Source organism: Mustela erminea, chromosome 11 (genome assembly GCF_009829155.1).
Source record: "Mustela erminea isolate mMusErm1 chromosome 11, mMusErm1.Pri, whole genome shotgun sequence".
In the NCBI taxonomy this organism is placed as follows: domain Eukaryota; kingdom Metazoa; phylum Chordata; class Mammalia; order Carnivora; family Mustelidae; genus Mustela; species Mustela erminea.
The window spans coordinates 15,533,581-15,548,941 of record NC_045624.1 but is presented as its reverse complement, the minus strand read 5'-3'; the positions used below and the strand labels follow the sequence as shown (position 1 = coordinate 15,548,941).

The 15,361-nt window shown below is 46.2% G+C and overlaps 1 protein-coding gene across 5 annotated transcripts in view; it reads right to left on the bottom strand.

The window, feature by feature from the left end:
• The window catches only part of DGKI (diacylglycerol kinase iota), a 440,859-nt gene extending 428,551 nt beyond the window's left edge, over window positions 1–12,308 (bottom strand). Inside the window, exon 1 of one of the 5 annotated variants that reach the window (XM_032304023.1) lies at window positions 11,297–12,308. In XM_032304023.1, coding sequence (XP_032159914.1) covers window positions 11,297–12,156 — 860 coding nt within the window. In that variant the 5' untranslated portion in view covers window positions 12,157–12,308. The remainder of the gene's footprint in view (window positions 1–11,296) is intronic. The other 4 variants (XM_032304024.1, XM_032304025.1, XM_032304027.1 and 1 more) reach the window with 4 other exon arrangements.
• Between the last annotated feature and the right edge of the window lie 3,053 nt (window positions 12,309–15,361).

Genomic DNA, 15,361 nt, shown 5'->3' with positions numbered 1-15,361 from the left:
ACAATCTCCTCTTCTACACACACATGGAAGAATCACACACACCCATGTCTTAGATACATGCCTTCCTCTCTACTCATATGCTTCTTGATTAAACTAAACACCAAGACTTGCGTGAGCCATGTACAGTATTTTCTTTTATCTTCATTTTTAAAAGCCTTCACCTGCCAGCAAAATCCCAATACAATGAAATCGTGCCCACGATCCAACTCCTCGCTGCAACCAAATTCTACTCTAGGCCAAGGTACTCCAAAAACTTCAAATTCTAAACTATCCAGAACATTCCATGGCGGTGTCTAACACGGCCTCCAAAGCATACCTGTTTGGCAGTCGTGTTTTCTGGAGACACTTCCAAATCCTTCAAAGTGCAAGGAGCTTGTAGGTGCTGCGCAGCCGTGGTCACAGATCACGGGAGTTTGGTTATTAGGGGATCAGCTAGATGGAATTTTCTCCACATACTCAACAAATGTGTTGAGGTGCCCACTTCTCCCCCTAAAATCCCTGAGCCACCGAAGCACACACTATACGGAGACATGAAATGCGGTTGCTGTAAAAATGAAATGCTCTTCTTGGAACACCTATGTCATTTCTTGAACCAAATCGCCTTTACAATGAAATGGCTGCTGCTTAGCAACTAAGGCAGAGGAAGAGCCTGAATATTTCTCTTTTTTTTCCCCCAGGAGAAGGAGCGTTAAACATAAACCATCCCGCGGGTGGCTTCACATTTTTGAATCTACAGAAAGAGTAAGTGAGATTGACAACGAGGTCATCCTCCTTGTCGATGTGATATGGATTTGAAATGCCAGCCACTGACTGATTCCAACTTTGTCCCTGTGATCAACAACGGAGATAAGTGCAAGTAAATAAAATTCACAAAAGAGAGAGGTTGCTATCAACCTTCCCGGGGAGCGGTGCACGGAAGCAGGGCCCCAAAGTGAAAAGAACATGAGACTTAACATCCAAAAGCCAGCCTAAGATGGGCAGGACCCCTGAATGGCCCATGGCTTTGGATACTCCCTTAGAGGTCGTGACTGTTTCCTGAAATGTACAATGGCTAGAAAAGCAGTACCTACTCCACCTGTTGCCTAAGACTCTTCTGAGAGTAAAATTAGATCAAGTACATGAAAGCAGTTTATAAACGGTAAAGCCCGAAAAGCGCCACACGCATTTTTATTATAAGTACTGAAATTTAGTCAGTATTAACAGTGTAAGAAATCTCCAGAAATCTGTCTTTAAAAAAAAAAGAAAATCCCTTAGATTTTGTTATAATTCCACACTGGCTCATAGAAAGCTTCTGTTTTAATCTTTAAATAGCTTTGTCGTTTATTTTTGAACTAGAGATTTATTTTGCTAAGAAATTCTGAAGGTTCTCTTCAAACGGGAAAGAATGACTCAGGTTTTTAAAAATCATCCTTTGGAACTTTCTAGGTGAGTATAACAGCACACATGCAAATACTTCTGAATTCTGAAGGGTGTTGTTCTGAATAAACTTATCCTGCAAGCGCTCACGGTCTAACCAGGCCCTCCAGTTAAAGGTACAGACTCAAGTCTCCTAAGAATACTTATTTGTTACAAAGTCCAGTGGTGCTTATTGTGCCATTTCAATCACAAATGGTACACATAAATCAGTCCTTGCTTCTTCGCTGGACCCCCAAGCCGTTGCAGCGTTAACCACACCCCTCAAATTCCACTTTCCTTCCAAAAAATCACAAGGTCTTGTACTGGAAGTAGAATCTGAAATAGGGAAGATGTTCTGGGCTATAATCCCTGCAAATCACTTCCCCGCCCCAGGAACCTGGATTTATTCCCCCATCTCAGGCAATGGAAAATTCAGAGTTGTAGAAAGAGCCCCCTTGGAAAGCTCGATCTCAGCTGCCTACTGTTGCCAGTGCCATAGAGCTCTTCACAGAGCTGAGTGCGCCCTTGGACAGGAAAGAATTCTTGCTCTGTTGGCCAGTCAACCTGTCTCTGTGTCCTGGGTCAGGACTAGCTGGACCCACCAAAGTGATGGACCTATGGGTCTCTCCTCTTGGGAGATGTGAGTCTAATAAACCATCAGATAGTGAAAATAGGGCCGTTGGCACACAGGCAGTGGGAAAGGGTAAAAGAAAAACCAGTGTGAAAAGTTGCATTAGGAAAGCGATAGGCAAACAGGGGAATGGATATTAACTCTGCCATTAGCTTTCATCACTAGCTTTCTGAACTCAGGCCACTTGCTTAACCTCGAAGCCTCAATACACTTATCTGTAAAATGGAAGCAATAATAGTTCCAACTTCAATGAGGCGTCAATGAAATACTAGCTATAAAATATTTAACAGCTCTTGGCACAGAGTAAACATTTAATAAAAATCAGTACCTTATATCGGCTAATAGTCACAAGTAGGTAGTTAAGTAAATTAACACTTGCAGTCTAAGTCTGAACCCTAAGAAGAACTTGTTTCTTCTCTTAGCTGCTCTGCACAAAAACTTCAAAAGTTGGTGCCCTGTCTTTGCTGCCTTGGGGAATGGTCTGTCCGAGGCCACTGGGAAGGACAGGAACTAGTGGCATCTACTGGTTCGGGGCCAATGTGAGCAAAGGCAGGGCAGACCAGGAAAACTCAGCCGTCCCAGGGGTATTCACTCTGCCAGGGAAGATCACACTCTGAGGCTTCGGGGTTTCAAGGTTTTTCCACTTCCTGTCTAACTTCAGATGCTGAGGACAGTGCTTCAATTGGAGAGAGACAAAAATATGCTATAGCTTAGTCTTTGCATGGAGAGGGGGCCAATTTAAAAGGAAGAAACCGTTTTAAATCAGGCTCTTTTCTCAAAAACCCCTACAGGGAATGCTCTCTGTCTCAGAGAGAGATTGCCTCAAACCCAGTTACATACATAAGGACAAGGATGAGAACACAGTCCTTTCAGTTTGAAGAATGCTCCAGAAGTTTGTCTCAAAAGTGACATGTGGAACCCTTTCCAACTGCTTCCGCATAAGCTTATATAAAGCCCCCTTTCATCTTTAAACAAATTGCTTTCAAGTGTTTTTAAAACAAAAATGTATTTTTCCATAGTATTTTTGACATCTTTCTGATTTACAAAGGAATGACACATTTAAAAAATGTACCTTGGACTTTCCAAGGAGTCTATTTTCTGGCTATTTCCTGAAAACCTACATGATATACGAAAGCAACCAGACCACCTTTCCTTTGCCTTTTGTAGGAAAAAAAAAAAATGAATTAACTTCCTCAGTACTTATTCCACAGTCCTAAGCCCGTTCTATTTGTTCAACAAATATTTAATAATCACCTACAATTTTAAAAAGTCAATTCTGTTGTTTGGCCTCGTTGAGAAAATGGACAGAACATCCCAGAAGGCTGATCCTTCCATTTCTGAAATAATCTAGGCAGGTAGCATCTGGGAAGCTTTTTCTCTGATTGCCAGAACAGGGCAGTCAGCCATTGTCTGGACACACAGAGCAGACATCACTGACCCAGGCCAGGAGAGGAATAACCCCTGTCCTGTGGTCCTTGGTGACAACTCTATTTCTAGGACCTCTGTCTTGATCTACTTATCTATTCCTGACATTTGAAGCTCTTGGACCCCTGTTACCCAATCCTCTAGGTCTGGCTTCCTGCTCCCAAATGACCAGTTTGGTTGGGGGCAGGGAGCACTGTGGCTCTGCACACTCGCCATGCCCATCTTCTCTAACCTTGGCTTCCTGCCTACTCCAATTTCCACAGCACTCCCAGGCAGCTCGATCCCCTTCACACTCTCTGGTAGGAGTCAACTCATTTTTAATAAATTATGAAAGGCAAAGTGCATAGTCTATACCTTGGTGAATGCCAAAACCTGTAAACTAAATTTCCTAAGTCTAAAGCTATCTTATTTTCATATTATCTGAATAATTTCAGTTAGCTACTGACATTTGACTAATGTTCGACATTTTGAATAAAAAACAAATCCCCTTAATTGGACTTGAGTATGAAAGACACCCTTCTAACAAACACTCATGGCTTGCTTTGTGACAGGCAACAATTTGAGTATCAATCTTTCAACAATCCCACAAGCTGAAGTACTCCTACACTACCAGCTTATAGATGAAGAAAGTAAGACACAGAGAGATTAAGCAACTTGCCTGAGGTCACACAGCAGACAGAAATAGGCTGAGAACTGAACCCCTGTGGGAGCACTCTAGTCAGGGCTGTTACAATGCTATCTGCCTCTCATGACATTGAAGAGTAAGGACAATGAGATTTGGTTAAGGTTTAATTATTACTGTTTTAAGCTTCGATTGTATCCCCACTCCATCCAGCAAGTCAGACCATTACTGTTATAGCTTAAGTCAGAATTGGTTCTTATTGAAGCATTATTTCTTTTTCTATTTTTTTAAGGTTTTTTTTTTTTTTTTTTTTTACATATTTTTAAAATTTTATTATTTATTTGACAGACAGAGATCACAAGTAGGCAGAGAGGCAGGTGGGGGGTGGGGTGGGGCGGTGGGGAGCAGGGTCCCTGGTGAGCAGAGAGCCCAATGTGGGGCTCAATCCCAGGACCCTGGGATCATGACCTGAGCTGAAGGCAGATGCTTAACCCACTGAGCCACCCAGGCGCCCCTGGAGCATTATTTCTGAATCTGAAAATCTAACAGCAAATCTCCACTTACGCAAAATGCAGGGAGGTTAAGGACCACAGAAGTCCCTGTTAGAAAGCTGTTGCCTTTAAGAAACAGCATTTCCTCCCTTTCAAAGACTCACAAAGCCTCAGGGCTGGAAGGAAAGACGGTGAATCCACGAAGGCCCTTTTTCCCACCTCTACCCAAGCACAGCCCCCTTCCTCAGCCAGTGTGCACACACCTGACCACTGGGCTTTCTCTGAAAGACCACCGCAGTGCTCATGCTCCCTCCCTTTGAACACTGTGGGGGTCAGGACCCTCACCAGCCAGCCTTCAAATGCTCTAAACATACATGAATAAAAAACAGCTGGCACTTTTGGGAAGGATTTGTTATTGAGTTGAGCGAAAAACAAAACCAAAGTTAAGAGTCACTAAGTTGACAAAGGAATTCTTCCTAAAATAACTTTTGCACCAAAGTCACTCAGGTGAACTACAAGGACGGAGTGAGGTAACACAGCAGGGAGGCTGCTGGAGTCACCACCTGGGGCTGGCCAAGACAGCAGTCAGGACAGATTCCAGAAACTGGCAGGGGTGGGGGTGGGGGAGGTGGGGGTGTAGCCATCTCTGCTGTTCTGAGTTCTAACCACAGAAGAAGTCCACAGAAAAACTCCCCGAGGAGGAAATCAATGATGCCCCCTTGGAAGGGGATGAGACAAGCAGAAAGAGAGCCAGAGAGCTAATTAGTGCTACTCAGAAGGCAAATTAAGGCCTTTTCTTTGACAAGCTGCAAATAGCTGGTTAAGGAAGAGTTCTGCCACCCCTCTCCAGCCTCCGACAGCTGGCTACGCAGCTGATGCAGGTACTCGCACAGGAAGCTGTAAACAGAAACACAGTGCTGGGCTGTTGGACAAAGTGTAAGCGAGAAAAAGGCAAACCTTTTAGTGGAAAGGAAAAATCACAACTGAGATGGACAGGGAAAATGGTAAGAGTAGTAGTTTATTTAAAGAAGGCAATTAAATTCCTTCATCCAATAAATATTTATCCAACACCTACTGAGTAATAAGAACAGGATTCAGAGATTCAAATGGTAAGGTGTAATTTGCATCTTCAGAGGAGCGAACGACCTAACAGGAAATAATAATAATGGGAAAAGTTAACTCTATGCAAGGCACCCTGCGAAGTCCTTTGCATAGGGTAACTGGTACAATTCTCATCACAAACCTCGAAGGTAGGTATTAGGACTAGCCCATTTCAGAGATGAACATGCCGAGCCTGAAAGGGCTTATCTAACATGCCCAAGACCAGCTAGAAGGTGCCGGTTTCAAATCCTAGTCTAATTCCCACACCTGAAAATTATAAGTCTGAACATTATAAGTTACAACTTATAATAAAATTATAAGTCTGAACATAGCTTTTTGAAAGTGCCATGTGAGCACGTGGGAAGACCCTACACCTATCACAGAAAGGGGACACTCTGGAGCTTACTCCTCGGAGCAGTTTGCCTGGTGAACAAGCCAGAGAGGAATTAGGGAGGCATTAAGTGCAAGCAGACATAACTCAGCATTTTAATTTCTTTAATCTTCCTCTACATTGCATTGGTTTGTTACGCCTTGCAATAGGCATAACATTCCGACCAGTTCAAACAATTCCAACAGTTCCAATAGCTCCAGCCAGTTCAAACAATGTGAAATTAGTCAATTTTTATAGTTATTTCATGCAAATTAAAATTCAAAGGAAAGGAAGAAAGAAACCTGCAGCTCAGGCTTTGTCTCTCTCCTTACCTTCATCCCTCAGTTATCCACCCTTGATTTGGTGTCACTACTAGCCTAAAACTAAAATTATAAGGTCTCAGAGAAAGTAATTAGGATCAGCGTTATCAACATAAACCCAAGTAAGAAAATAAATGTCAAGTCAACATCTAAGCAAGGGTCCTTCCAGATGCTTCCAGTTTCACACAGTGAATGCCTCTGAGACCACTCCAGGAACAACTTAGGTTGCCGAAAGGATGCATATCCAGAGCCCAGCCCTGTCAGACAGGGAAGGTGCAGCCAGCCTGGACCCTCACTGGGAGCCCTCGCTTTCTCCTAGTAGTGAAATGTTCCAAAGAGCTAGCTCTGCTCTCATTTAATTTGACCCTATGAGGCACTGCTGTTGTTGCCACAGCAGAAATGAATACCAGCAAAACTCCTTTCATGTTCTCCTCTCCCTGGTACCTCAGGGTCCAATGCTGTCCCTCTCCCATGATAGAAACCAAGGCTCTGAAAGATCAAGAACTCTGGACGTTGGTTCAAGTGCAGTCTTGCCCAGTTGGTGTCCTGATTGAGGAAGTCTACACTTAGCCAAGTCCTAAGTAATTACTGAGGAAGAAAACATTATATTAGAACCAAAGTTTTCATCTGATCCCGAAGGCTCTAAATAGTGAACAGATGTATAAAACATAAAATAAATAAAACTGCTTTACAAAGGAGGATGCCGTACACTGATACCCAGGAAAAGAAAACTTCCGCCACACACAGTGGATTCTCGTGCGAGGAGAAACAGTGCACCTGCCGTCCTATTTGGCTTTCTACATCCCACTGGTCTTTCTTATAATCACATAATCTTGCTTTGCAGGACAAAACAAAAATGGAAATACTACATTCTTATCATCAACTTATAAAGAATAATAAATTTTTTTTTTTTACCAAGTTGTCTAGCCTAAGGACTTTAATCCTTCTTGCTGGCTCCTTCTATCTGATTCCAAAATCTCCCTGTAAGGAAGGTTTGGCAGTACCATTCTGGTGTATAAGCAGAGAAACTGAAGCTTACCATCAACATCGTAGAAGTTGTCCAGGCCTTCTTACCAGTGAAATCACGCCCCATCATTTATTTGGGGCGGCTCAAGGAGGTACACACAGGCGGGTTCTTCACTGGATCTAGGTTCACCTACACTACATCTGTGTAATTTTTATTCAAAGACATCTAAAACTCTAACATGGGTATCTTCATAGTGATGGCAGATGTCATGTCGGTGGTTTTGTGCTCAGAAGCAAAACCAATACATGTTTTGGTGATCATGGATTTATATTCCTTTTCTGAAATAGCAGAGGGATTCCTGAAAATTATATAGCCAAAGGGATACGACCCAACAAGTGTAAGAGATAATATATAATGACCTGAGGCATAGGAGGCGAAAGGGCCGCTCACACTGCACACACACACACACACACACACACACACACACAAACACACACGTGTGGAAAGACTCTGAACCTGAAATGAATGTTGAGGGAAGCAGAATGTAGTCTAAAGAGAGAACACTTCAGAGTCAGATCTGGGTTTCCACTCCACCTCCCACCCAAGCTAGATTCCTCAAGTTAATTGTCTATAAAATAGAAATAACCACACTCACACCATAGGACTATCAAGACAAGTAAATAGGATGGCATATTCAATAATCATTGTTGCAGGGCCTGGCGCACGGAAGACAATAAACACCAACTACCCTCTCCTTCCCCTCCCCTGTGTATTTCTGAGAGACATTTTTTTTTTTTTTTTACTAACTTAAATGGGAATTCGTACAGCAGTTAAAAAAAAAAAAAAACAGTTCCTACACATTATATAGTCGTTGGCACATACGTATCCTGTTGCAGCACCATAATTTGCAAAGAAAAAGGAAGTAGTAATTTTAAGAGAAAAGTACCAGCTCACTTGCACTGCCTTCTAAAACCTTTAGCTTTACAGTCTACAGAGACTATTTGCTCTAGGGGAGCAGATTCTGACATAAAGGAAAATTCCTCATGGGAAAATGGTTCCCCCCAAAAAAGCCAAGAAAGAAAAGATAATGAGGGGAAATCTAGGGGTATATAAAGGAGTTTATTTTACTTAACAAAGTAAAAGTCAAGCAAAATGAATAATCTGCCTCCAGAAATGGTTATTTAAAGGCTTTTTGTAAAGGGCTCCAGTTCCTAAAAAGACAGGAGTCACTGCATATGCCCACCCACTCCTCATTTATTTTTAAAATCTAGCTTATATGTTCCTTAGCAACAGAAGGAGCAGATGAGACCCCCTACACACACGCACACGCACACCCTCTCCCCAAGCCCCCTTCTTCTTTCCTGTCAAGTGTCATTCTGCAAATACCCATGTTCTTCAAAAGATATTTTTTACCTCCCGCACCTCTCCTATTTCCCCACCTCAGATGACCCCCCTTACACAAGTAGCCATACTACCTTCGCCTGGCAAACCCCTTCACTCAGGCTCCATCCTGTGAGGTATCGCCAACCTCCCTCCACGAACTCCCACCAGGCACTGTCCTCGGGTGCCCCCCGGGACTAACACAATGGGGTCCTCCCTGCGGAGCCCATGCCCCACTCCAGCCAGAACTGCACTTTCCTCCCAGACCACTTCTTAACCCACTAGCAAGATGATCAAGGCCCAGCTCCCCCTGAACCTGGCAGGAATGGCGGCCATGGCGAGTGGGGCGGCCATTCACCATGCCTCAAAACAAAATAATAATAAGAGTAATAAAAATGGAGACACTCTGCTGGTTACCCAGGACAAACATGGGCCCGATGAATTCACCTGTCTTTCCACTCTCTTTCCTCTGACGTTGTGACAGCCTGGCCTTGTTTGGCTGGGCACTCTTCGAGAGCCCAAAGATCAATTGTTTAGCCTTTGGGGGAAAACAGGGCAGCAGTCCTCAGAAAGCAATGTACTTAAGCAGTGCCTGAGGAGGATGTTAAAAATTCCCACGCACAGACTGATTTTGTGAGCCTGGGGTGGCAGGCATTTTTAACGACCCACCTGAGGTGACTGATGCAGGTGGTTCCCTGAATTAGAGATGGTAAAGGGGAATGTTCACAAAGTGGGATCCGCCTCTATGGACTGGAAGGCAAATGCAGTATTGTTGTTTTTATTTTATTAAAAAAATGTTTTGCCCTACGTTTTTGGGTGCACGCACTGACACATGCAGGTGTGAGCATGCAATCCAGGAAGCCGTGTCCCACTCACACAGTACCCAGGTCCAAGAGAGAGGCTCAGAGGATGACCCCTGCCAAGAGGCAAGCTGAAATGATTTCCCTTGCAAACGGGGGCTTTGCAGCCCTACCTGGAACAGGGAGGAGTCTGAGGAATACCAGGAACTCGGCAGAATTTCTCAGCACAGGAGCCCAGACCCACAACGGGCTTAATGTAATCAACCCCTTCCAACTCAGGGTTCCTAAATTAGGCTGAATGTAGTCCCTGATTCCCTAAGGGCCAGGCAGGCCGTCATTACCAGGAAGTAGAACTGCCTGTGTCCTAGCATACCTCCCTAGAGCTACCCCACTCTCCAGCACCTATCTATTTTTAGAAACCAAAAAATATAAAGAGAAAGATTCATTTGATCCTCATCTATGTGAGTAACTAAAAGAGCAAGTCAAGTGGGAAACTCCCTCAACGCACAGCGAACAAAATGCACGAGAGGGATGCGGGAGCAACAGCCTCACCAGCAAGACCTCTTCCGAGTCATCGGAAGCCAACCAACACAGACACAGAGCCCATGCCCCAGTGTCTGGGGCCTCCTGTCCAGGCAATGCCTACGGGGATCCCAGTGATTCACACACATGCCCCCATAAATACACACACACACACCCTCACAAGCCCACACACCTCTGTCATCTGCTTTTGCTTACATAACAGCACATGGTGTGGCAGGCTTAATACTTTGTATGGGTTTCTGGAAAGGACTGCGGGCTCAAGGGAGTAGGGTCACAATAATGTCTTGACTGACCCCTTTTCCAGAAATGCTCAGAGCCCTAGCAAGTGCAAATTTTTGTAATTCTCTGCTTATGTAGGATCTTGACTTTAAAACTAACAAAGCAGAAACTCTCCAAATCTCTCAAAATCGTTATTCGTGCCTGGGGCTGGGGGTGGCGAGGCACAGCACGAGAACCTACCAAATCCTCACTCCTCATTTTTAGATCCTGAGCGATGTGGGGTAATCTTTTATCATAATTTGGTGGCCATTTATCCTCCACTGTCCTTGTCTCACAAATGCATCCGTCCTCAGGGACGAGCGTGGTCGCACGCTCGCCCTCACCCCTGGCTTGCTAGTGGGTCCCCACCCCCTCCCGCTGGGCACACCCCGGGGAGGGGGAGAGAGCACGTGTGCGGGTAACCCCCTAACCAGCTGGGTGTCTACAGACTTAGATCCACAGCGACCCTTCCTTCATGGGAGATTTCGGGGCAGGGCCGACTTCCCTAAGGATTTCTCTTCAGTACAGCGCTGTTCTCTCCTGCCCGGAGGGCGATCTCCACTATCGAGTTAGTGCCCAAGGTTCATCCCCGGGAATCTAGAAGGTAGGGGGAGTGGTTACAGATGACACCGGCGTAGGGACAACTTTGAAGACTTCTCTCAAGAACACTAGGCGTCTGCATCTGTGTCGGCAGCCCCCCTCCGGCGCACACACGCGTCTGTTGGTGCTGTTCTGACCTCAGGGACCCAGGCTTCGGTCCTGATCCACAGGGAAGCCGGGCGCACCTCGCTTCCCTCCAGCCCAGAACGCCGGGCTGAGAAGAAAATACATCTCCCCACAAGGGGGAGAGAGGAAGAGAGAGAAGGAGAGCGCGCGCGAGAGAGAGCGCGCCAGGTGCCCCCAACTCCGGGGAAGCGCCTCTGCGAGGGACGAGAGCGGGTCTGAGCCCCGCGGCGGCACCTGTGTCCCCGCCGCCCCGGCTCCCGCGCCTACCTGTAAGAGACCTGCTTCCGGAAAGTTAAGTTCCTCAGCTTCTCCTCCAGCGCCTCGTCCTTCTCCTTCGGGCCGGCGGCCGCGGGCTCTTCCAGGGCAGCGGCCCCCACCGCCGCCGCTGCCCCCGCGCCCCGCGGCTCCGCGCCGCCCTCGGCGCCCAGGCAGCAGCTCCCGGCGCCGCTTCCGCCGCCGCTGCTGCCGCCCGTCGCCCCCTTCTCCTCTCCCGCCGAGGAGCTGGGGTTCATGGCGACCGCTCCGGCGGCCGCGGACGGAGCCGAGGCGGCGGCGCTGCAGAGGCCGGGCCGGCTGACGGCGCGGGCGGCGGCCGCCGCTGCGGGAGAGCGAGCAGGTCCGCGCGCCGCTGGCAGGGGCAGCAAATGGCAGCCCCTTCCCGCAGCATCCATCCGCGGCTGCACCGCACCGGGGCATTGTGGGAAACTCCGTGCCTCCACTCCCCCTCCCCGACCAATCAGAGGCCACCTCCCTCCGCCCCCCTCTGCCTCCCCTCTGCCAACCCGCGCCCTCCAGCCCCCCTGGCCTTTTCCTAAATCGGGGGCACGAGCCAGAGCTGAATCTGGACTGTGCCCTGAGGCGTCGGGCTGCAGGAGGGGAGGACAGAGGGAGGAGACGAGGAGCCGCCCGGGCGCGGGGCGCTGGGCACGAACCCAGACATCGGGAGAGGAGAGCCCCGGGAGGGAAACTCGGAGGGAAGCGTGCCGCGCCCCGGTTAATACACGAGAAGGCTGGGACCGGGACGGGCGAGGTGCCCTGCCCAGGCAGTCAGCCCTTGAGCGGCAGCACCCACCTTGGTCCCAGTGCCCTGACGCCCGATGCCCGATGCCCGATGCCCGGGGCGGCATTCTCTCCACCACCGCTCGCTGCCAGTGCGGAGCTGGAGCCAGGCAGAAGCCGCCCTAAGCGGGAAACCTTTGGGGGCTGTAGGAGCGTGCTCGGCGCGAACCCGGGAGAGAATTCCTGAGCAGGGTAAAGTAAGCGGTGAGAGGGAGGTCAAGTTTAAGATACAGAGGAAGCGCCTCCCTCCTTTCTCTCTGGGCAAGGGCTGGGACCCCTTCATCCCTGCATCCCCCAGTCAGCCCAGAGCCTTCCTTACACGTAGCAGGCTCTTCCTAAACAGCTGTTTATTCAATTGAATGGGATCTCAGGAGCCCCAGGGAAACGAAAGGGCTGGGAGAATCCAGGAGGTAAACGTGAGGATGGGAGCGCGGGGGGCTTGTGCCTGGTCGAGCCAGGAGAGGAGGAGCTCACCCAGGGAGGGGCTTTGGAACACGTCAGCCCCCACTGCTAAAAACAACCCGAGCTTGCAGTCTCTATAGATTTAGTCATCCAGCTCTATGGGGTTTGAATGATGCGCTCAAAGTGTGTAAGCCTGACTGTTTTCCAAATTAGGAGTTTCCACCCAAGAAGTTGCTGCTGTCAACAAATAGGGAAAAGATCCATTCTTAAGGGTAAGTGTAGTAACCCAAATATATACTTACATGTACCTGTGATAAAAGAACCAGACCAGCGAGGAATTTCAGGTCGACGCTGTGCAACCACAAACAGATTGTTTGATTTCTTCCGCTCTGTTTTCTCATAACTAGAATTAGGAGATTGAACAAGAGACCTCAAACCTCTCCAGAATTCCACATTCTGTAATTCTCTCCATATGCACATTGTAAGAAGCCAAAGGTCGGGACATTTCCAGAGTGGAATGAGGGCAGGTAATACTAAAAATGATAAAAAGAACTAGTGGTTATTAAGCCTTCATTTTTATAAGACAAGTGATGTGCTTCACACTTCACACGCCTCTCTCTCCATCTTCACAGCACCCCTCCAAGATTAGCAATTTCCTCTATCGCTCAGACTCATGCAACCAGAAACAGGCAGGACTAAGAATCGTACCCAGGCTGTCTGGTTGTAGGTGGTTGTTCACCCCTGTGCAGTGTACCTCATCTTAAAGGGGACTGGGAGATTTAGGTGCTTCAATAGTAATGTTAAATGAGCTCTACGAATATCTAGTATATCTCTAAGTCTGAGAAAATATCACCTTCCCTGAATTATGGGGTGGGCTCCTTACTACTCACCATAACTTCTCCTATCAATTTTCTAGCTCAACCCCTAAGATACTTCTGCTATGTTATCCTCTATCTGAATATCTTCCAGTGATGTCATACTGTCATTAGGGCAAAGTTCAAACAACCCCTGAACTGATTACCAAGGCCGCACTAGTGGGGGAAGGGCCTGCCCTGCCCCTTCCCCTTCCTCCTCTTCTGACAGTGCCCCCTCTGAACTGGGCTATGCACAAGTCCCAGATGTTTTCTGCTTCCATCACTGCACACATGAGTCTGCTGCCTCCTTTTCCATATTCTTCCCAACCCTAGGGTTCACCTAGCTAACCAGTATACCTCCATTAGATTTGAGTTTACACGCCTCCTCCTGCTAGAAGCTCCATTGACCTCCTTCTGGACTGTGATGGGTGTGCCTCCAACAGGTTCCCATTACACCATTATACTAAAAACTTTGATCAATGTAACGGTTGGTCTTTGGTCTGTCTCTCCCACAGGTCTGGTGGAGGCTACATATTGTTTATCACCATATCTCTGGTAATGAGAGTAACAATTATGCATGTTGTAGGCTGTCATTAAGTGTTTATTGACTTAGACAAGAAAAACAAATGGTTTTCAATGTAAAAATGTAAGCTCAAATTCACTCATTTTAAAAGAAATTCGATTTTAAACCATAATAAGATGTCATTTTTTAGAATAAACGGTTTGAAAATAGATGGTGTTGATGACGGATTAGGAAAACCAACACTTTTTCAAATTATTGGTGTAGCCTGATACAGTCTCCTTGATGGGAAATTTGTCAATATCTATCAATACTTGGAATATACACCCTACTTAACCTAGGAATTCCACCTCTAGGAATTTGTCCTCTGATATTCTTATAGGTGTACACCAAGAATTTAAGACTGAAACAACCTAAATGTTTGTTAAGATAGGACTAATTACCTAAATTATTATTCATCCAAAGAATGGAATTCTCTGCAGCCATTAAGAGGAATAAGACATAATGATATTTAATAATATAAAGAATCTCAAAAATGTTAACTAAAAAAGAAAAACAGAGCGGAATTTAAGAAACAAAACCGGATCATAGGGGAAAGGAGGGAAAAATAAAATAAGACGACATCAGAGAGGGAGGCAAACTGTAGAAGACTCTTAACTCTAGGAAGCAAACTGAGGGTTGTTAGAGGAGAGAGGGGTGGGGGGATGGGTAAGTAACCCATTGAGGAAGACACAGGGTGTAATGGGCACTTATATACAACTAAAGAATTACTGAACTCTACATTTGAAATTAATGGTACGGTATATATTAGCTAATTGGATTTAAATAAAATAAGTTTAAAAAAGAAAAACAGAATTCGGCGTATTTAGTACACTATACTGGAAAAAAGAGGATAGTTATAGGTATAGTACTTCAGTGAAAATGTATAAGAAAGCAGTGACAATCGGGCAGAGTAGAATGGTCCTAGTAGAAGCTTGAGTTTTTATCTAATTAAATCAATAAATACTGACAGGAGACAGAATGTCTTCCAGGCTAACAGGAAAACCAGCCCCACCAATAAGCTGTATATGTGCATGTTTAAAGAGTTTATCAGCAAAGATGGGCTGCTAGGGGTGCCTGGGTGGCTCAGTGGATTAAGCCTCTGCCTTCAGCTCAGGTTATGATCTCAGGATCTCCAGATCGGATACGGCTCTCTCCTCAGCGGGGAGCCTGCTTCCCTCTCTCTCTCTGCCTGCCTCTCTGTCTACTTGTGATCTCTCTCTCTGTCAAATAAACAAATAAAATCTTAAAAAAAAAAAAAAAAAGATGGGCTGCTAAACAAAGGAAAATACCGTTAAGAAAATGGTCATTGAACACACACCTTGATTTAATAGAGAGAAAGGGAGAAGCCCTACACCCAAGCAGTACAAATAATTCCAACATAAAACAAATGAATTCTTTTTGTAGGTGGCCTTCTAAGAAGTTACCTAAAATAACAATTATTCTTTTTAGACAGTG